This window comes from Notothenia rossii (genome assembly GCF_949606895.1).
Source record: "Notothenia rossii genome assembly, chromosome: 11".
Classification (NCBI taxonomy): domain Eukaryota; kingdom Metazoa; phylum Chordata; class Actinopteri; order Perciformes; family Nototheniidae; genus Notothenia; species Notothenia rossii.
Window position 1 is genome coordinate 42,194,720 of NC_136910.1, and position 22,272 is coordinate 42,216,991.

Below are 22,272 nucleotides of genomic sequence, written 5' to 3' on the forward strand. Positions count from 1 at the left end.
GTTGGACTAATGCTTTTGATGGTGAAGATGGAAAGGCTCCAGAAATTGCCTCATTATTAAATGTGGATCCACTCTGTTGGCAAAAGGCTTTATTTATTTGACCCATGAAGCCATAGCTCTACATGTTAGATTCCTCACCAGCACTCGACTGCGTCACTGCCTCAGTCCATCACTTTGTCCTGTATGTAAACAATTCTTCAACATTGTAATTTGCCCTAAATGCTCACCACATGACACTGTGTGTTTTTCTCCAATCTTGTGTTGTCTAGCTGGAAGTTGTTTACCGTGTGACTCTGAATGTTCGTGCTCACATAACACAAGGCCGTGATTTCTTTGGACAAAGAGCACCAGTATGTGACAAGACTGCAGATTCCACCGCTGAATAAACTGGCTGCTCACTGCTTCCACAGTCATTCTCCAACAACTTGACACTGACTCTCCAGAGATATAAATACAAAATAGTTAGCATTATCCGTTCCTGGTCCCGGGGCAACGGCAGAGTAACGCCCCGGCCCATGACATACCAAGTCACTCTCATCAATTAGATCACACTTAATGCTGGACAAGTGCTAGAATGTATAAATGTGTGTGAGTAGAGCATTACAGATGCTAGAGCAGCCTTTCCTTCAGTCCTGCTCCTCACTTTCTGTTGAGAATGAAAACACAGCAGCCTATTGTATAGTGCCCAGGTCATCAATCTGGACTTGTTTGTTAGGGTAGAACTACAGATTTTTGCACTTTCAACATCCTTTCCCTTCATTCTGAGCTTATTTCTTGGACATGGGGGAACCAGATAAAGCATTAATCCGTCCCATTTTCCGCAGAGATGTAAACTGGGAACCCTTCCCAAACTGGACGCAGCCGAGCCGAATCTTTGCGCAGGATTTTGGCCTCCCACCTTTCCTGGACCCCAGCGATATAGACTGGATCGACTGGTCAAAGAAGAGACTGGCTTCTTTCTCCTGGCCGGGGTATGCACAAAATCCCCTTCTGCCTCCATTCAGTGGTCAGCACCCTGCAGCGTTGAACCCAAAGGCTCCACAACAGCTGACAAGTGGGGTGACAGAGATCCGGACAGGGCAGGACAGCTGGAAGATTAACCTGGACGTCAATCACTTCTCGCCAGAGGAGATTACAATCACAACCAAGGAGGGATATTTGCAAATATCAGGTACTTTCCTCATGATTCTATGACTTCCCACAGGCTATTTATATGATGTGTTTAAACTTAAGTGAAAGCATCAAAAGAAGGTTTTTCATCCACTACATACATGGACCTGGATTCAATTGTTTCCTATAATCAATTATTTGTCATTACAAGGAAACCATGAAGAAAAGCAGGATGATCATGGATCTGTTTCAAGGTGCTTCACCCGGAAATACAAGTACGTTGTATAGGTGTGCTGTGTAGGCCTATTGTATTAACAGTCTTGGTAATGCAAACAATTTGTGAAAAGTTTTAAACATACACTCACTCTTTGTTTCTTAAAAGGTTGCCACAGGGGGTGGACTTGCAGCACATCACTTCTTCTTTGTCAGGTGATGGAGTCCTGTCCATAGAGGCCCCGGCCCCCGGGACATTCGTCAGCAATCCAGCCAATGAGATTGTCATACCTGTTCAGATCAAACACACGCAGGATGGTGAAAAGTGAAGTAAGCTGGAATTTGAAACCACCATGAGATGTAGCAGGAACTGTTGTGTGTAGAAACTTTAGGTGCACTGTGCACAGGCATACACAACACCAAATGTGTCCATTATTTAATAACAACCTTGTTTTATTGTTATAGGAGTCTGATACTGTATTGCATTGTCACCATTACAATGACTTTCAAAAATGTAATGCAGACTCATCAATATAACACAGAATCGACTCTGAAATGTAAGGAGTTATATGTATATGCTTGTCGATGCTTATAAAAATGATTAGTATGACATTTTCTTCCTAACAACATAGCATCATTTGTTATGCACTTCTAATATCTTAATTGATTACAAATATTACCAGCTGTAGTTTTATGACGTAAGCAACTGTTGAGATTATGGCTGACAATACTGGCCAATAATGGACAGTGGAAATTGAGTATTTATATCTCAGCAGCTTGTGTGTATAGTTCTGTGTAACATGACAATATAATCAATAATACAAGTAGTTATTCGTTTTGCTTTGGCAAAGAGCAACCATGTAAAAGCTGTACTATATATTCATTATGTGTTTGTCCTTTATGTTGTACATTGATGTAATGAATACCAGCATAATGAAGCTGATATATTATCTTCCACAAATGTATTAAACAGCTTCTGCCATATAAATAAAAACATATGTACATTCCTCCTTTAGTGTCCTTCATTACTGATGTATTTGTAATCACATTATATGACTAATAGAAACAGGTTTAATCTGTATTGATTATTCCCCCATTTCACTTTCTCAAGGCTTTCCTGAAATAATTGTAAGTAGTCCACAAGAGGGCACTAAAGTCCTGTTGAGTGCACTATTTGGACACTGTCTAGCTCCTCTTTGACCGACAGGTTTGTTATGGCATTCAAGATCATTGTATTTATTTATGTTAAACTTCCTAATAAGCTGGTTTAGGTTTATAACACCAAATTACATTTGCTCTATTTTATTCTACTCTAAATTGAAATTGTTCTACTTCATTTTATTGTCTTATTCTATATATACTATATTGCATTGTTGGAGTAGCTCGGGACTTGAGATGTTCGTTGCCATAACTACACTGTAGCTTCTGTGCATATGAAAAATAAAGCCTTTGAATCTTGAAAGATCGTTTTTCTTTTAAATTAGCTTTCTGAAATATATTGCACCAAAAACATTTTAAATTTGCTGTGGTCACATACAATCTAACACGAAACTTTACTGCAGACTTTGAGCTGGATGAAAGGTTTGCAACGAAATGAACATAACATCAGCTTCATTTCTTATAGTGCAATAAAAGGGTCAAGAGTCAGGCGCTCAGCTGATCTAAAGAAGGCCAATTAATAATAGATAGCGAGATCTACTGGTGGAACTTGGTATGACACGTTAAAGTAAGAGTTTTTGTAGAGGTACAACGAGGCACCATTTAGTGGAATAACGCAATTTTGGCAAATAATTGTTGGAAAACAAATTATATAATAAAATTAGAAATGATTAAATTTGAATCGCATACACAAATGCTTTCTTGGCCTGTGTGTTTATTATCCAATCATTGGTCGGTTTAATATACATGTAAACACATAAAAGTCATGACTAAATATAATAAAAATTGTTTTACAAATGTTATTTTCATTGTTACTTTTACCATATTTTACTAAGCAACAAAGTAAATAACTTATATGAGTTAAAATTACAAAAGCATTAAGTCAAAAATGACTGTAAATTAGGGTTGAACATTAACCCATTCAGCTGGGTGAGTTCAGTGTTTAACTACCCCAATATTCACTCTTTCTGTAAGGATTTTATAGTCTGGCAGGGCTTCGAGGTTTTTCCAGGTCCAGCTTCTATGTGGTTGCTGGGGGGTTCTGCAGGTGGTGGTTGTTAGCTTGTTGCTAAAGAGCTCCAGGCTGTTTCTAGGAGATTGGTGGGAATGTGAGGTGGTTACCGGAAGTACTGCATGTTTCTTAAGGTGCACTCTGTTTTAGCATAGAAGCAGTAATGTTAATGCTAGTTGTGGCAGCATCAGTGACAGTTGATGTATGACCATACATTCAGCACCATGGAGAGCGACATACTGCATTTAAATGTTGGTGTCCTCTAGCGGCCACAAAAAGTAACGACGGAGCTAATAATATTGTGGAAAGTGTAAAACTATAAGTAAGTGTCTTTGCTTTATAATGTCTCCAAACAAAATGTTATTAGTCTAAAGCCAACATTTTTGTTGTCGATATCAGATTCAATATTAGCTTCATTATCCAGGCCAGAGAATCTGACCCCTGTTATTCGTTGCTCTCATCAATGTTCATTCACAGAAATAGTCATACAGCTTAAGCAAAGACAAAGGATGACATCAACATTTAACTAGGATGTATAAATATAAATACATATGTAGAAGAACAACACAACGTGTTCACAGTAATACAGTGGTGCAATGGTGCAGTGTGCAAACGTTGCCGGAATAAATCTGGAATGGTAAATGTAATAATAAGTAGGGGGATATGACAGTATAAGTTTATACAGAGATCCCATTATTTATTTTGCCAGTGATGATGTCAATATTTTAGAGCAAAGTGATGGGTCTGATTTTTAAGTGTTTCACTAATTAAAGAGAAAGGGGAAACAAATCTAAGATAATTACAGGTATTATAAATCTGTAGTTTTTTGAAAATATGAAGAAAAGCAGTGAATTTTAGAGAAAATAAACAATATTGCAAAAATAAATATTATAATTCCGTTTTTTTCAAGTACTGACAAAATGTATGCTTTCAATATATGTGGGTTTTGTTCTAACCATTTGAATTTCTCAAAAATAATCCGGTGTTAGAGCTTGACGTGAAAAAAACTTGAGGCTGGTTGAGAGGTGCCTGTAGTATTGCGGTGTCTCTTTAAAGGAAGGGGGAGTGTAGCAGAGGGACAGAGGGAAGAGATGAATAGAAGGCACCAGAACCACCTACCATGACCAAGTGCGCTGTAAATGTAGGACAGAAATTCGAGTGGAATACAAACGGATCATCAAGCGACATATTCGAGGGAAAACCATGTTTGGATGTGCCTTATCTGAATCAAATATTTTTAGACATGGCACCACATGCGATCATTGGAACACAGGAAAACTATTTTTCCTTCCAAACATTTCTTGCATTTTGAAACGGATAAGAAGAGTGGCAGTAACATACATCCCTGTGCTATCTTTCTCCGATTATCAATGGTAGGCATTGCATAATTCACCCTTATCCACCGGAGCCATTTGGTTCCTCCTCTCTGAGAAGAGGGGGACGCCAGAAAAAAACCGACTACATCCAGTAGCTGCCTCCTCGGTGGTGCCTGCAATTGTTTGGCTATGCCCTTCTCTCTCGTAGGAAGAACTTGCAGACAGTAGCGGGGGAACAAGCAGGGGAAGGATGCATTTAAAGCTGGATGTGTGCTGCATTCAGGGAGATTCGGCAATAATAGCAGCTCTAGCAGAAACAGCGAGTGCGGAGGGCCTGGGAAGCACCCAGCCCCACTATCTCCTCCTTTTCCTCCCCCCCTGCAGGACCATGCTTGCGTGAGGGATGAGGCTGTGCACAGGGACACCAGGCCAGAGCTGCGGCCTACTTCTCACAAGAGCCGGTCTCTCGACTGCAAGATCTGTGAACACATTGCCACCATCAAATCAGCATCTTTGGTACGCAGCTCTCTCTCTCTCCCTCCCTCCCTCTCTCCCTCTCTCCGTTTGCATACAAAAATGCGCGTGTGTGTGTGTTAGTGCATGTGTGCGTGCAGGCGACGGGGGGTGGGGAGGGGAGGGAAGGGGGGGTGTCTGTGTTCTCAGCTGTACATCTGTAGTCATGGCAACCAGATCCTGTTAATGGATGTCATTTTTTCCATCCTCAGCTTCCCCTCTCTCTGCTTCTGCTTTGATGCGTGTGCATTGCATGTATATGTATTCTATGATGTCTCTTACCAATGAGATTGTGTCACATTGTAAATGTTGCATCTCCACATCTTGTGTCATATCTTAAACAGTAATTGTACAGATTGGTCTTCAGCATAACAATGACATCATTGCCATCAATGCTGCTTAAGTGACTGATGGATTAATTGATGTTGCTTTCTAGTATTGCAAGTTGATTCTTATCAAGAGTATGAATTGGATCAAAAAGCAGTTCACCGCTTTTTTTTTTAATCTGACGCTGAAAGGCATTGACACCATCAACCCTTAAGGATTGTCAGACTTCTGATTCAACCCTTTTTAAGTTCTTGGGTTACTGTGGACGTAATCCGCAAACAGATTACTTTTTTTAGTTGGCAGACTTGTTGTTTGCACTGTTCTGTTTTAGGCCGTAACCCTTTGACTTACCAGCTGTATGTCTCCCCCCCCCTCCCTCCCTCCTTCTGTCTCCACCTTGGCAGTTGTTTCGCTCTGCCTGCTCCGTTTTCTTTTACTTCCTGCTTCCTGTGTTCCTCTGTCCAGGTCATCAGGTAGATCCAGGAGCATGAGCAGGACTTTGAGCTGCGGGAGCAGATGTCTGGGTATAAGCGCACACGGCGGCAGCACCAGAAGCAGCTGATCGCCCTGGAGAATAGGCTAAAGGCCGAGATGGATGAGCATAGGCTCCGGCTGCAGAAAGAATTAGAGACACATGCGAACAACACTTACATTGAGCTGGAAAGACTGGCCAAACGACATGCTGCTCAAACAGACAAAGAGGTACAGCCCTGACAGCTGGTGTATGAATGAGGTGGAAACTACTCAGTGATGTCACTTCATGGCAAACTTGTGCCTGTACAGTCAATAAAGGGTGTTTATTTGATTATCTCTTCACAGATTAAGTCTGTTGCAGCAGAAGAGAGGAGGATCCAGCAACAGATTGTTGCTCAGCAAAAGAAAGAGCTGGCTAATTTCTTAGAGAATCAGAAGAAAGAGTACAGGTTTTGCAAAGACAAGATCAAAGAAGTAAATATCACCAACAAACACAACGCAAAGTTTAAGATCTCATTTTGTTTATCTGTTCATTATGAAATGCACTCTATGAGTTATCTTCAGATCATTAACACAACTTTTCTGTTTGACATTTTGTCTCCATATTTATAGGAGATGAGCGAAGACCCTTGTACACCCAAGGATGAGAAGTATGAGCGTCTGTCCAGGCACAAAGAAACAATACAGCGCTCTCAGGCTGAGGAGGAGTCTCTCCTGCTGGACCAGCAGAGGCTGGTCTACGAACGCAGCTGCAGGGCCCTCAAACGCCGGAGTCTGGTCAGGAAGCACGAATTTGAACAGGAGCAACTGAGAGAGGTAATGTTATCTCCTGACATCACATTATGTGCAGGTATTCAGTGCCAGTGATCACCAAACCAGATCCCAAAGAAAAAATGGTTTCTTATAATGACTTTCAATATACTTAAGAAATATTGCTGCAGTTAATTTAATAATTTTTGTTTGATAAATCAATGAGTAACTAATAAACCTTGAATGACCTCTTCAAACTGCTACTCTGACCAGCTTTAAAAAAAATCAAGAGCTTTTTAATTTCAGACATTTATTTTTTACTGCAAAACTACATTTATCATTCCTGTTTTTTATTTTAATATCCTTAAATAAACTAACCAGGTTACAGAATGTATGGAAAGCTGAATTTGCATACTGTACAGGTTAAAAACCACACTTGTTGTCCCCAGGAGCTGAACAAGAAGGGGACCCAGAAGGACATGGAGCATGCCCTGATGATCCGGCAGGACGAGTCCACGCAGGACATGGAGCGGCGGCAGCTGCAGATGCTGCAGAAGTTACGCACTGAACTCATGAGGCTGCAGCACCAGACCGAGCTGGAGAACCAGGAGGAGTACAACGGCCGGCGGCAGAGAGAACTACACAGGAAACACACTCTGGAGCAGCGGCAGCAGCCCAGAAACCTCAAGGTGCCTGCAACTCTCTCTTAGCTAATATGAGCTTATTTAGCCAGTTGGTTTCCAGGAAGTACATTTCAAGGGGTTTAAAAGTGTGCTTTTATACAAGGGTCTTGACAGTAAAGAATGATGACACTTTTGATGTGTAAATCATCTATTTTGCATCCTTGTTGAAGTCGAACTGGCTTCTGTTGTGTCATAATTAGATAACTTTTGATTGCATTTTACAGTCTGTATGTAACAGAAAGACAAATACATGAATTCCTCTTTCTTACCTGTGCAGATGCTGGAGATGCAGATCAAGAGACAGTTTCAGGATACGTGCAAGGTGCAGAACAAGCAGTACAAAGCTCTTAGGAACCATCAGCTGGAGGTCTCCCCCAAAGGCGACCACAAGAGCATCCTGAAGAGCCTTAAAGAGGAGCAGACACGCAAGCTGGCCATCCTGGCTGAGCAGTACGAGCAGAGCATCAACGAGATGATGGCGTCACACGCGGTACGATTACAGCGTTACCTGCATTGACCTCTTACATCTTCATCCCAACTTGGCCTGTAGTTTGATAAATGAGGCTCAACCTATGCTTGTTGTTTATGTCTTTGTAACTACCTCTGTCTCGCTGGGTCTCTAGATGCGATTAGACGCGGAGCAGGAAGCGGAGTGCCAAGCTCTGAAGCAGCAGCTGAAGCAAGAGATGGAGCTCCTGGACGCCTACCAGAGGAAAACTAAGTCACAGATGGAGACCCAACATGAGCGAGAGCAGCAGAAACTTGAGCAGAAGGTCTCCATACGCAGAGCGCACCTTGAACAGAAGGTAGGTTTAAGATCCAAGCCATCCCTAAATACTTTAAATGAATGCAGCCTCCTCAATGTAAGAGGACATAGATACATGGAGGTGGTGCCTCAGGAACATCCATGGGGTCATCTAAAAGGTTAAAGGCTTCTTTTCAAAATACTTGTTTAGTTGACATTGGCATCACTTTCTCATTGTTAGGAGGCCCATTGACTCAGGTGCTGTATACATATGATATCAAGTCAAATGCTTGTCAAATGCTAGCCATCTGGTCTTTAAAAAATATAAATCTCTTTATCAACTATTGGAAGGATTTTATGACATGTAGTCTCCCTTAGGATAAAGGAGGGGGTCATTATCAGGTCACACTTGGTTTGTCCAATACTTTGCTTTATCTGAACTTTGTGTTTAGAGCTAATGTTAGCATGTCACCAAGCTAAACTATAATGATAAACATTGAACCTGCTTAGCATCAGTATATTCAAATTGACAGGCACAATAAATATCTTGTGTGCAAAGCTGATGTTTGAAAGGGATCGTAGAGAAAAGCAAGGAAAAGGGTTCATCAACTAAGAGAGCATGACCCAACAGTACATTACAGTACAGTACAGTACTCTCACATTTATTATCGGCTCATTGGAGAAAATGTCATGATGAAGGGACTTCAACTTAGAACTTATCTTTATCAATATTAAATGTGACACATTTTCTTAAGTCATTGATTTATCAGTTTAAAACATTTCTGAAAATGTTTTTAAAAAATGCCTGCGACCTAAATCCCAAGAAATCGTCTTCAAATGTCCTGTTTTGTTTTAAAAATAGGGCAAAAGAGAAATCTTGTGTACTATCACATAGTCTATTGAAAAGATAAGCAGCAATTCCTCACATTTGTGAAGCTGGACCAGGTAATGGCTGGCAAAGGGTTTGCTTGAAAAACAATTGAAATTGTTGCAATAGTTTAAATGTCCATGCTGAATGACATATCAGTTATCAGAGCCACCACTAATCTTTTAGGAATATCAACACTAAAATGTATCTGTCAATCCAACTTTAGTGATGTTTCACTGTAAACAAATCATGGAGTAACCAAAGCCCCGTCTCTACCAGGGCAGAGAAGATTAAAGTTGGATATTATATATTGAAATAACTCTCGTCATGTTTTTTGATGACAGATTGAAGAGGAACTGGTCGCGCTTCAGAAGGAGCGCACTGAAAGGATCAAGCACTTGTTTGAGCGTCAGGACAGAGAAAATCACACTTTTGACACAGAAAGTAGATGTCTCGGCTTTGGAAGCCTGGGATCTCTGGACTTCCCCAAAGAAGACTCCAGATGAAAGTGGATTTATCTTTAGAGGACAACATATCCGTGCCCTTTTCGCATCCACTTGACCGTTTGTCACATCCACAGTGGCAAAGCTGGATAACTTTCTCTATTGCTTTTCTTCTCTCTTAGATATTGCATCTTTGAACGGAGGTGTTACGTGCAATGAGAACTTCTTTTGTGAAACTTGAAGGGGGAAATAAAACAAAAATAATCTACAACAACATGTCAATAAAAAGCAAACCTAGTCAATGTATCTCAAAAACGTATGTGTTAAAAATAACAGACTCTTTCCTCCATGCCATTTCCTTATTTTTTGGTATGAATTGAATAATTCAGGAAATTTTAGTAAAATTGGCACTTTGATATGTTTAAGTAGAAACCAGAAACCCATCATGTTCGTATGATGCTTAATGTGTGCTACGTGGAGGGACATTGTGGAATGTGAGCTGCGGACTCCCCCGTGGTGTTAAGCTGCTTTTTCTTTTTTTTATTGATTTTATTATATTTTGTTTCTTTTTTTATTTTATGCTCTGAATGTGAATATTACTGTATGGGGTCACTGGATAAAGTCAGAGTTTATTCATTTGTAAATGTTTTTGTTCATACTTCCATATTGTGCTTATGCATACAGTATACTGTGGTCTCTCACTTTACTAGGCAACAGCTCTTATCTTTTTTTCATTTATTTGATATGTAGAATCAATTGGCATCAGCTTGATCAACCCTTATCTCAATACAAGATCCCACTTGGTAAAACTGCTTATTATTGCATGCACTTTAAGGACAAATTCAGGTTGTGAAGTGAAGCATGAATCTGTCAGAGATTTTAGCTGTTTGTAAATAAAAGCATTTTTTTGTTTTTGTTTTAAGCCTATGGATACTGAACATAAGCGCCATATTTGATATGATAATTTCACAAATGCCTTTATTTAAGTTGTGCCTGAAGCAGATTTTAGTTTCCGTGTTTGTTATATCTATATTTTATTTACTGAGGCCGGCACCATTTTGTTTTGGTTTCATCTAAATATGTGAATCATTTAATGTTCACTAATCAGAGTTCTTGTAAAGGAAAATGGTGAGAATTGTGCTGTATAACTTTTGATATGAATATTTGTACATGAGAATATAGCTAGAACATACAGAGATACTGGTCTATTACTGATAACAGAGCTTAACGATAAAGACTTTTGCTTCGTTTTTGTTTTATAATATAGAGATATGGTCATACAATAGCTCAATATATTGTCAAATCACTAGACTCTCAGATTGTATAAATGCTGGTGGATGGAACCACAGACTTCTTATAATATCAGCACCACAATCTTTCATGGAGCGACGGTTCTACAAAAGCAAACACAACATGTGGGTCCAGATTGCATTTGAGTAAATAGTGTCTAATGATCAGATTTACATATTTTTTGCCATGTTCACTATGGTCATTGAACAGGTTGCACAATGTTTCCATTTGTACTGAATGGAAAGATAATTGTTTGGTGCTTAATTTCTAATACCACCTTTAGCCTTGTAGTTTTTTGTCTTGGAGAGACGATTGATTTTTACAAAATGTAAAGCATTTTGAAAACCCCTCTGAGTCAAAACACTACTAAGTTTTTCAAACACTCATGACATATTAAGAGTACCCCATGCAGTGAAACCCTCTAAAAATGAAGTATATGTATGAGAAAATAAATACTATTTTATCACGGGTCAGTTTTTGAAACATTGTTTAATGTGGTGGTCTTGAATGCAACCCTGTTATGTTTGGCAGGTATTTCTTCACCTGTTATTTTCTCTTTTCATTTCAGAGCCACAACATGTATTAATGTTCGGTCATGTTCCTCACAGGGCTGAAAGGTGGAAGATGTCCCCTGAAGTAACAAAGTATTTTAAAAATAGGAACATAATGACAGTCAATTTCTGATGGCAATATGACGTAAATGCTCTTGTTTTACACGTTGAAACCTAAAACTCTGAATTTGTTATGTTTGACCAGAGTGTGTTCTGAAGTTGAATGGCTCCTCTAGATTTTTCAGCCTTTTACATTTTCACAAACTTTCTGAAATTTGATGAAAAAGTTTCTCATATGCAGTAAGGCCTTTTGTCTGGTCACATAACTGGAGCCTTGCGGACAAATGGTTCCATAACAAAAAGTGCTATTGGGGTGCTTGAATAAGCTTTGCCTGAGAGCTTCAGAACGGTTATGAACCTTACAATTTGTGTGAATTATGAGTTACTAGAGAGATGTATTTAGTTAGAATAAAGGGGACTTTCCTAAAAAACCGTATTCACCATTTCCTGTGCAGTTCAAAGATAAAATAAAAGAGATTCTGTTGAAACAAAGGAGTCTCAATCGACATCCTGCATCTTATGACAATGCTTTTATCGTTTGGTTTCATTTCCTTGAAGTGCTTACTTATGTGGTCTAGGACTTCTTACTTTTCTTTGGTGTGATGTGAATGCTGTGACCTACTTCACATATCAAATGCTGTATATTTTAATAAGATGTGAAACTACAAACACACATGCAGGCCAAAGATAAATTATGAAAACAAGAACCTTGAACAGGAGGTGAGAGGGAAGTTACACTGCAGGAGCGTCCAGTTTCTTCTAAGCTTCCTGTTAAGATTCGTGGAAAAAGGTAGGACCCAAATGCAGACTACAAAAAAAAAAAGGTAAAAGGTCTAGAAACAAAAAGGCGAGCTTTATTTTAAAAGCTGATCAACATAAAAACATGGCATGGAAAACATAGGTAGCACAAACACACAAAACTGACCGTGACCAACATGGAGGGCGACAGGAGAGACTAACAATGAAACAGGCAGAAAAGAACAGCAAAACAAAACCCATTAACAGACACACAAAACTAAAACCGTGACATAACACCAAGATCGTGACACTTCCTTACGTTTCAGGGTAAACATACTTGATTTAGGGTGTCGATCTGGGGCTTTTTGGGCATGGCTGTACTGTATATGCTGGCAGGAATTCAACTGTAGTTTTCTTGAATTCTCTGCAGCCCTTGCCCGCCACACCACAAACCCCTCTTTTATCCCCCGGGGCAAATGGAAAGCCCCGAGGATGGCAGCAGAGTGGTTAGCCTTTACCTGCAGTAGTGCTGACGGTGTTGTGGTGCGTCGAGTTCCCCTGTATTTTCTCCAGTAGTCAGTGGTTTGACGGCAATAAGCACCTAGTGTGGATACCTACAACAATATGTAGATCAGCTCTCAGTGATCTGTTTCGTGGCCTGACCTCTCATTAACCCTGTGATACACGCAGCTAGTTTAACACATCATCGGGTGTCTCCAAACAGGAAGTGAAGTGACGACGATAAGATTAGACAAGACGTGAAAACACGCTATATTTTCATATTTTCCTCCCAGTCACATACGTATAACATGATCAGAAGCTTGCGGAGTTATGAGTCTGACATATTACCTACTTGAGCTGAGCAGACCCTCCCCTTTACGCACTTGTAAAAGTTTCTGATTGAGAAATGCACTTCCTCTGACTGCCAGCTTCCTCTGAAAACGCACGCATGAAATTACACATAATCTGAAGTGCAGTTGTTAGCAGCTATAATGATGAAATTCTGCAAAAATGCTAATATGGAAAGTCCCAGACTATTTTATCAAAGATTGTTGGTATGACACCTAATTCACTTTAGACCAATTATTTAAATATAACTTAAAATGCACTTGTTTGTCAGCACAAGTGTTTCCATTGATTTATTATTAAATCATATTTTTAAGCCAGTAAATCCATGAAGAGAAACTCATAAATCCCTTAAATGGGCATAGTGTTTGCTTTCACTCAATTTAAGGAACTTAAAAAGTTCCTTGAAGTACATTTGCTCTTATAATTTAAGAAGTGCATAAGAAAACATAACCACTGGGAAAATGTATATCTATGAACTGTGTCAAAGGGTTGACTGACCTCAATCCTTAAATCAATTTCATGCATGCCTTATAAGGTTTTATTGTCAGCAGGTACTTTTTAGATTTTTAAGAATATTTTATAATTTAAAAAAAAGTAGTGATATGATAAATCACCTGTTTTACCCATGGTCACTCAAAAATAATTAGACACGGTCCCTGCTGGGTAAACATGCCCAGGCATGTTTACCCCTCTGTGGGACTAATAAAGGTATTCTGATCTGATGTTGGGGCATTGTCCACTTGTTCGTGAGATAAAGGAGAAAAGAAAATGCACATCTAAGAAAAAGGAGGAGATTCCGAGACATTTGGTTGCCTCACAAAGTGCACGTCATTTCCTCCTGTGACAAATGTGTGGTTTTCTGTCTTTTAAAAAAAGTTTTAAAGGAGTGTGATCATTCCAAGTCCTTACAATGTGCCTGTGATACTGGGAGGAGAATGAATGGTCATGTAAAGAGTATGCATTTTCAACGGTTTATGGAAGCAGTAACAAGTAAGTTGTACTACTTTCTTATTCAAATTTAAACAGAAAAAGCATTTTATACTTCCACTTGGCACACTATTATGGTTATATTCTTACAAATGTTGTGAAACTGAGTGAAATATTTAGATTCAATTTGACTGCTTCACAGTTTCTTTAAACACAGACAGTTTAAAATGTTACTTTTTAAACTGTCTGGAGAATCTGGACAATTCTTAAGGAGACTGACAATTGTTGACATTTAAACATGCTTTACTATAACAACAGTGTATGTTGCTATAGAAAAGGCCTGAACTGATAATATAGCAGACTTAATAGCAACAGTTCAGTTGTATCACTCCCTCCTTCACTTGTGGCTTTAAAAAAAAGTTCCCCTCACCGCTGGGATGTAGGTTAACCTTAACTGACCAGTTCCTTTCTCCACAGCTTTACTCTCTCTCCTGCTGGTTATGGCTTTTGATTCATCAAGAACTGTGGCAGCAAGCAGAAACCAGCAGTGTGGGGATTCTGTGCAGAAGAGTTTGAAGCTGAGCAGACTCTTACAGAAGGAATCTGTCGACCTAATCAAAACATATGTGAGTGCACGCATATAAGTGCTTTTTTATGTCTTAAATCCTCATCTGCTTGTACCACACCCTTCTTAGAAAACATAGATGTTCATGTTCCTCTTTAAAGATGTGTGGCTTGATTATATATTTCTTTTTTTGCAGAAAGTCTCTCAAGGAGAAATGTCAGAGCTCTTCTGCAAGGTGTCTGTAAACAACGTCCCCGACCCCAACATCTCCGGCCTTGAGCCCTCAGAGAAGATAGCGAGCATCTACACGCATCTCCAAGAGTTCTTCCCACATTTTAAATGGGTGTACGAGCAGCAGACAGACTTACAGTTACCAATGAGCCCACTGCTGAGCGACCTGAGTCGATTCACAGCTGGCAGCAGGAATCTGGCATATCTCATAAACAACTTCTATCAGAGCCTCTTCCCAAACGTGCCTTTACCAGAAGGGGGGCCCACAACACTACCACCACCTCAGAACGTCTTCCAGCAGAAGGTCTACGGCTGCGTGGTGCTGAAGACCTTCAAGGAGCTCCTGTCAAATATTTCCAGAGAACTGAGGAGTCTAAAAAGCCAAGTGTGCAGAACGAGGACACACACCAACACACTCTTCTGAGGATGGCCTAAGGCTGGCCTTAGAAAGTCCGTTTAACAACACTGGGTTAAAAAAAAGACTTTAAAAGGGAGGATGAAGGTGGCTGCATCAATGTAATGAAGCCTATTTATGGTATTTATTATTTATTTTTTTGTTTCTGATGAGATACATGCTGTTAAAATAGAGTAAAGTTATGTCTCTGCAATATATGTATATTTAAGTTGTCTAATATGTTATGTTAGGTTCTACTTTGCTGTTTTGCTGTATACAGAATTATTAAATGATGCTTTGCTGCTGAACTTTTCTATGTTTTCTCAGTGTAGTTATATAAACAATATACCATTTCAGCAACATGGTGTCTTGAAAAACAGATTTTCATTCACAACATAGGTCTTTTGTTTGCTGGACTCAATCTGAGGAACAATATAATCGGACATCAAGTGTATCAAGGGAGTTAAAACTAAATCAGGAAGCAGCTGAGACGCTGACTGTGTGATATCAAGAATGACGCATGGGTTTAACACAAGGCAGTATTTGATCGGAAAGATTTCATGAAACTGGCGGGCTGTCTGGCCAGTCACAAGGTGTCGGTGTGTGTGCGTACTTGCATCCTTATATAGATGGAGACCCAAGTTTGAGAAGGGGAAAACAGGAGAAGTTGATAACCTGCTAAAAAACCCTTTTATATAAATAGATACAAATCAGACAATGTCAAAAATATATTGCATATATAAATAACATACCAAGTATTTTTGTTGAAATTAAGTAATGCTTAACTAAACTTTCCTGTCATCACAAGCTATGAGGAAGCTGGAAGTAGATGGGGATTCACTCTAGGTCATGAATCAAGTTCCCTGTAATAACTCTGCTTTATTTAAAGCCCAAACAGAGAGGGTACCTTAGGACAATAGTGTTTCTTCAGTCTACATTATTAATTCATTTTCACCACCCACGTAATGCTGTACAAGACTGGAGAGAGCTGAAGTATACTCCAGCAGATAGTTTTGGTGGAAAGGCCTTGGAGTAGTCACAAGATCTCCTGTAAAACACTCTCTAATGCACTTGACTTGAAGAAACACCAAATAACCCGTACAACTTCAACACCACCAAGAGGGAGCACATGCAACGCATAACATAACTTAACCAGGACCAGTTGGAGTTCGTGTAACCATCGATCCACCTGTCATCAGCACATCACTATGGAAATGTGTTGACTTTTGAAGAACTGCAAAATGACATTTAATCAAACTATACTGTTTCCAAGGTCCAGAAAAAAATGCTATGTCTTTACTCAATTTTATGGCTATCCATATTTGATAAGAAATACAGTACATATAATAAACTTCAACCTCATGCTGGCGCTAGAGAAATGGTCTTTGGATTACAAAAATTACTGGGAGACATCACCTCTTAACTCTGAATGACTGCACATATGTGTATGCCAATCCATAAAGCAAATTCATTGATTAAGTGAACAATTTGAACCATTTGAGGCATTAGAATTAAAGGACAATTAAAGTGTTTTATCCTCTGGGAAGACCAACATTGTTATCCATTTTAAAAGTTGTGCAAAGAAGAAAATGCTGCTATGCACTTGCTTAATTTTAATCTCAACTATCCATTGTCTTAGCGGTTTAGATTTAACTTCAATAACAGAAATTAGAGCTCCGTTTAGTTTTAAACCTGTTGTTTTATGATATATCCTGTAACATATCTAGCAATAAATTCTGTACAGAACCAAAGAGAAATGGCCATACAGATTGGAATACAATGCGACTCTACAGAAAAAAAGACACAAGTAGAAAGTTAGAATTCTGAAACACATGTGTTGTATTTTATTGCAAAAATATGGATGGTTTACAAAGTAAAGGAATCAGTGACAAGGACTGGAAATTACAGCTAATAATTCAAAAGATAATCATCGTCAAAACAATGAATAAACATGTATCCGATGAAAGCTCCACATTAAACATTATTCATGAGGTAATGTACCTACTGGAGAAATTACACAAAAACATGTATTGAATCAGGTGCAGGTTCATCCTTTAACATGCTTAACATGTTTTGACCTGTGGGGGGCAGTATACAGCCGTGACTGAATACATTGAGCATCAGAAGTGCTGATGGCTATCTTTGAACATTCAAGACGGTCAATAATTTAGCATTCACCAGAAATATGAAAACATGTTCAAACATGCAGTATTAGTAAACAACAAGCACACGACAAGACTCAATACCTATTAACCACAACATATAAAACAGGTACAAGTGAAAGCTTATTTTATTGATAGTCACAGTTTGAGCTTGACTGCAGCCAGAATCACACACTGGGGTTTTTGTGGTCATTGCGTAACGTTTACACTCTCATAACCAGCTTCCCATTTATAATGCACTTTTAGGGTTATTGCAATGCTTTCATATTTATTATTTTCAAAAAGTTGTGAATGAGATGACTTTGTGTATAACAATCACCCCAAAACAATGGAGTTAAAGGTAACTGGTGGTAGCTGTTGAATCAAGCATTGTGCGCTTAAGTTTGGCTTGAAATGTTAAATTCTCATATAAAGTTATTCAAATTCCTGATATTAAAATATCTCTATGACTTTTCATCATATGTGTGGTCTTAAAAAGTTAAAATGATCTTTTTGAGGTGAATCATGAAATCCTTGTTCATTCTTCGATCAGATACTGCCAGCAGGCACTTTATCTCGCATGCCAGCACTCCCATTTCCTTTTTACCCGGAAGCCGCACCATGAACTGGAATACGGTTCATGGGGTTTTTATTGTGCAAATGTAGTGTGCAGAGCATGCACTGAGGATCATACTTGTGAAAGGCATTTCAATGTTGTATTGCTATTATAAGACAAATATAAATATATTTTACATATACGTACATTTCTATATCCCTGATTATTAATATTATTGATTTATGGCATTAACTCTTTCAAGTCTTTTGAGCATCAATATTTGCATGCATAGAGTCGGACATTGATATTCGATTATTGCTTAGTCCAACTACTTTCATGCAGAGTTAGTAGACTTATTATCTCATATTATTGCTTATAATCAAATTGACTATTTCTACTATATCGTTATATTCATTGAATCTACATAATTATTCAAACATAATTAAGGCATTTTTTTCCATGCAGGCAATAAACTAAAAACTAGTAACAAATAGTGAAATCATTATAAAGAGCTTCCAGAGTGTTCCCGAAGTCTCTGCATAGTGCAGTGTACCAACCTCACTTACAAAACGTTGGGGTGTCCATCATTGAAAAGTGAACATTCATTTTTAACTCAATCTCAAAGCCTTTCAGCAGCTAGAAAAAGAAAGAGTTTTATGTTGTTTAATGTTACGTTATTTCTTACTTTCCTTAAAAGTGGCTGACTTTTTATTTGATTTTGCAATATATTTTATAATAATCACATATTGAAACGCACATTTAAAGTATGCTAATTTACTATGAAGGTAGATTTAGCAAACATATGTATTATAATAGTGTGTGATCCGTGTACCAACCTTAAGGAAATGCTCAAATGTGATTCCCTCGAAGAATTCATCAGGTTCCTGCGTGTGAGAAAGAAAGGTTACAGACAAACAATGAATCAAACTGAAGTTTAATTGAATCTAAACTGAATCTCACATACCATGTGAGCCATTGAAGTACTGGCAACTTCCCTCATGGCAGCATCAGCAATGCCTTTGGCTGTGTCCTTCCCCAGGTCCTCAGTGAGAGATAGTAGCTCGTCGATCACCTGGACAGATGTGAGCAACAAGTTGAAATCAAATAATATTACTACAATGGCTACAGGTATCAAACACGTCATCTGAAAAGGTTTAAGGAAAGGAAATTCCTCCTTTTTGCCTTAATTAACTAGCAATTGTTGCAGGAAAGGCCGCTGACTAGTGTTAGACTGGAGACACTCAAATCAGCAAGTCTGTGTCAGACTACGTCTCTTGACCATAAATTATCCAAAACTGTTCAAAAGATACCCTAACAACATTAAACTGACATGTCATGATAATCTCCTCAGAATGTGAGTAAGGATTGTTGTGATTTTCCCTGGTTATGTGACAGCTAAAGTGCATGAGTAGCAGTGACCGGAAGCTTACATGTCTGTACTCCTCGAGGGTTATCGTCCCATCGTCGTCTGTGTCATGCATGTTGAATATAACTGCAGAGAAAAAAAACACAGGTATTGGTTCAACTGCTGCATGTCAGCCACCGATAATGTCAACCATGTGATAATGTGATTGAAGACATACATCTCAGTTTCTCCCTCCTGACGCTTTCACGCTCCTCTATCATGCGTGGCGATGGGGCCTTGAAATGGGACATGACCATCAGAAACTCCTCAAAGTGGATCTCATCCACAGGGCCCTCGCCATTCCGCCGAAAGTTTCTAGAGGAATATAGAGATCAGCCCACAGATTGTGCAGTTCCCACGTAATGTTATTGAATCTTATCTCACATCATAAGTTCAGGCAACATTCAAATCATCATCACTGTACCTTCTGTCAAAGAAGGCCTCTATTATCTGCGAGCGGATGGGATTGCATGCCAGATCTGGGATGCTATTGAAATGATCCCTCCTGAGAGTGGACAAGGATTTTAAGGAGTGGCAGCATACAGTAATATTTAATCATGGACACAGGTTGCACAATGTTTACGCAGACAAAAGGCTTGTTAGGCAGGTTTCCACTTTGAAGAAAGCTGATCAACTGCCAGGACAATTTGTTTTTCACAACCTGAAATTATCACATAAGAATTCACAATAGTCAGTAAAGGTTCTAAAAAACACTTACTTCAAAGTTTCCCCATTGTGGCCCAGCAGCTTAAACCTTGTATGTAGGACTCCGATCTGCGAAATTGAAACTAAAACATAGAAAAGGAGAAGTTAGTTATTGTGTATGCATAACGTATAGGTAAAATGCCTCTAAAAACAATGGAGAAAAACAGACATGTTATTCAAACCGGTTAGATAGTCATCTTTTTGACATTTAAATAAGTACAGCTCTGAATATGCTCTACATTCCATCACGTATCAATGGATGCTTTCAAGGCCACAGATTTGGATATTCATATTGTATGCAAAACACTGATTTTCTGTGATCTGCCACCTGTATCTAACACACGCACCAATTTCAAATAAGGCTACAGGTTAAATACGATAGCTTTTGTTGCATTTAACAAAAAGGCAATTGATTAATTTAACCTTGTTTTGTAAAAGCGTTCAATACAGTGGTTCATCTATTATTTACAGCACCTCTTCTTACCTGGGTAAAGTTACACTTCCATTAACTTGCAGTAAATTATTTAGTAATGCTGCGCCACATAGAGGCTGCTGGAAGAATGTAGTTACGCAATAAAGGCACATATTGATCGTGCTTTTCTTAGAAGATGAATTCCCCTTTCAAAATAAGACCGATTTAAACCAAGAAAATTATGTCATTAGGTCTCATTTCCGGTGCAGTGAACTCATGTTTCCACACATCCTACGTGTCTGTGTAAGGTCTTACAATTGAAACAGCTTAGCCGCAAATGCAAAAACAAGAATGATGATAAGCTCATACTCACAGCCCGTCTTTTCCTTCAGATCAACGTACTCTGGTTGACTAGGTGAGGACTGAAACGCACCCATCCCTCGGTGAATATTTTCCTTCAGTCCGGAGTAACGGGACCAGATACAATCTATGGATCGGAGGCAAGTCGCAAATAAACAAAACTGTTGGGATTTAAACGGATCTCAGAGTGTCATGTCTCAATTTCATGCATCTCACTTCCCTGTGCGCGCGGTCGCCAGCAGGTTGCATCCTCTGCACACGGTGCATGCTACTTCCGCACCCACAGTCCTCATGACGACATATTGAGGACAACAGGCTGCACTTTGAATAATCTATGCACACTTGTTTATTTATACAGAGGTTGCGACTGTGTTTGTTGGTACTGTACCGGTACACAGTTGGTTAGATATCATAATATAAGCTTAAGTCTGAAATGTGAAGTATAACGTTTCAAACGGAAGTGTTTTGATATTCTGAAGTATTACATTACAGTATTTAACCTAGCCAGTTCCACAGGTGCACCAACCTGTTTTAACTCTTATTGTGCTGAAAAAACTGTGATCAATACACACAAACATTTTTTTTAGATTCTGCACTTTTAAAGCAAATATGTAATTCAAGCTACAGTAAATGACTATTCCTAGTTGTGTAGCCATAAACAAGAACTGAGATAGATATCCTCAAATGGGGAATTTGTGTGCTACCAAATGAATTCAAACAGACAACAAATTATAGGCCTTTTGACATGTTATTCACAGTACACAACACAATTAAATACACAGTCATACACATAAATAACTCAATACAATCAGCTGTTTGAAACATGATTAAAAGCTGAACAGTTAACAGATGTTGCACGTAAAAAAACAATTATTCATTTAAAAAACGTACCATTGCTGGAACAAAACAAAATTAAGAGTCATTCGGTAGAGCAATGCAACTGAGTCTGCATAATAGATGGCCTTCAAAATACAAAATTAGTTTGTAGTAATTATTTCAGACCTTACTCTTTAGCGCTCACTGTCACAAAAAATATCACACAAGTGTATCCAAAATGTATTCTACGGACTAATCTTGTTGGATTTTGGATGTCATTTTGTGCAGAAATGCTATGTCCTCTTTGGACGTTTGCATGAATTATAACGCTTGAAGAAGTGAGTACATTTTCACATTTGAAACAAACGTGCTCATACAATTGTATAGGAGGCGTGTGGTGCAGTGGGTTGTCCGTTGGTGTTCGGATCAGGGGGTCACAGGTTCAAACCCCACTGCAGTCAGCACGTCGTCGTGTCCCTCGGCAAGATACTTCACCCCAAATTGCTCCTGTGTGGATTGCCCACAGTATTGAGTATGTAAGTCGCTTAATAAAAGCGTCTAACAAGTAACATGTAATGTAAAAAATTCACACCGAGTTTGAAAAACTTCATTTTAGGGAGGCTGTGGCTCAGTGGTTAGTGTACTGGACTTGGAATCAGG

The 22,272-nt window shown here is 38.9% G+C and overlaps 4 protein-coding genes across 4 annotated transcripts; 3 read left to right on the plus strand and 1 right to left on the minus strand.

Annotated features, from left to right (window-relative positions):
• Window positions 1-512: 512 nt before the first annotated feature.
• LOC307025052 (heat shock protein beta-1-like) lies at window positions 513-2,330 on the plus strand. The gene is made up of 3 exons (XM_079659635.1): window positions 513-1,171; window positions 1,322-1,385; window positions 1,493-2,330. Exons 1-3 carry the CDS (start codon window positions 781-783, stop codon window positions 1,650-1,652), a joined length of 615 nt encoding a protein of 204 aa, XP_079515761.1. The 5' UTR covers window positions 513-780; the 3' UTR covers window positions 1,653-2,330.
• A 2,221-nt stretch (window positions 2,331-4,551) lies between these two features.
• taok3b (TAO kinase 3b) lies at window positions 4,552-11,370 on the plus strand. Its single transcript, XM_079656960.1, has 8 exons — window positions 4,552-5,325; window positions 6,115-6,351; window positions 6,469-6,597; window positions 6,736-6,939; window positions 7,323-7,562; window positions 7,834-8,046; window positions 8,180-8,362; window positions 9,514-11,370. The coding sequence occupies exons 2-8, from the start codon at window positions 6,166-6,168 to the stop codon at window positions 9,673-9,675; spliced, it is 1,317 nt and encodes a 438-aa protein (XP_079513086.1). The 5' UTR covers window positions 4,552-5,325; window positions 6,115-6,165; the 3' UTR covers window positions 9,676-11,370.
• Window positions 11,371-13,845: 2,475 nt separating this feature from the next.
• Window positions 13,846-15,525, plus strand: m17 (IL-6 subfamily cytokine M17). Its single transcript, XM_079660010.1, has 3 exons — window positions 13,846-14,090; window positions 14,505-14,653; window positions 14,789-15,525. Exons 1-3 carry the CDS (start codon window positions 14,036-14,038, stop codon window positions 15,245-15,247), a joined length of 663 nt encoding a protein of 220 aa, XP_079516136.1. The 5' UTR covers window positions 13,846-14,035; the 3' UTR covers window positions 15,248-15,525.
• Window positions 15,526-17,032: 1,507 nt separating this feature from the next.
• On the minus strand, window positions 17,033-21,066 carry tescb (tescalcin b). The gene is made up of 8 exons (XM_079660244.1): window positions 20,810-21,066; window positions 20,038-20,107; window positions 19,744-19,824; window positions 19,498-19,634; window positions 19,345-19,406; window positions 18,879-18,986; window positions 18,751-18,798; window positions 17,033-18,550 (listed from the first exon to the last, which is right to left on the minus strand). The coding sequence occupies exons 1-8, from the start codon at window positions 20,871-20,873 to the stop codon at window positions 18,473-18,475; spliced, it is 648 nt and encodes a 215-aa protein (XP_079516370.1). The 5' UTR covers window positions 20,874-21,066; the 3' UTR covers window positions 17,033-18,472.
• Window positions 21,067-22,272: the final 1,206 nt, after the last annotated feature.

Coding starts and splice junctions, on each gene's coding strand:
- LOC307025052 (XM_079659635.1), top strand. CDS start 781: ATGGGGGAACCAGATAAAGCATTAATCCGTCCCATTTTCCGCAGAGAT. Junction 1,172..1,321: donor GGGATATTTGCAAATATCAG/GTACTTTCCTCA, acceptor TGTCATTACAAG/GAAACCATGAAGAAAAGCAG. Junction 1,386..1,492: donor TGCTTCACCCGGAAATACAA/GTACGTTGTATA, acceptor GTTTCTTAAAAG/GTTGCCACAGGGGGTGGACT.
- taok3b (XM_079656960.1), top strand. CDS start 6,166: ATGTCTGGGTATAAGCGCACACGGCGGCAGCACCAGAAGCAGCTGATC. Junction 6,352..6,468: donor CTGCTCAAACAGACAAAGAG/GTACAGCCCTGA, acceptor ATCTCTTCACAG/ATTAAGTCTGTTGCAGCAGA. Junction 6,598..6,735: donor GCAAAGACAAGATCAAAGAA/GTAAATATCACC, acceptor CCATATTTATAG/GAGATGAGCGAAGACCCTTG.
- m17 (XM_079660010.1), top strand. CDS start 14,036: ATGAATGGTCATGTAAAGAGTATGCATTTTCAACGGTTTATGGAAGCA. Junction 14,091..14,504: donor GTTTATGGAAGCAGTAACAA/GTAAGTTGTACT, acceptor CTTTCTCCACAG/CTTTACTCTCTCTCCTGCTG. Junction 14,654..14,788: donor TCGACCTAATCAAAACATAT/GTGAGTGCACGC, acceptor CTTTTTTTGCAG/AAAGTCTCTCAAGGAGAAAT.
- tescb (XM_079660244.1), bottom strand. CDS start 20,873: ATGGGTGCGTTTCAGTCCTCACCTAGTCAACCAGAGTACGTTGATCTG. Junction 18,799..18,878: donor GTACTTCAATGGCTCACATG/GTATGTGAGATT, acceptor TCTCACACGCAG/GAACCTGATGAATTCTTCGA. Junction 18,551..18,750: donor CATTTGAGCATTTCCTTAAG/GTTGGTACACGG, acceptor TTCTTTTTCTAG/CTGCTGAAAGGCTTTGAGAT.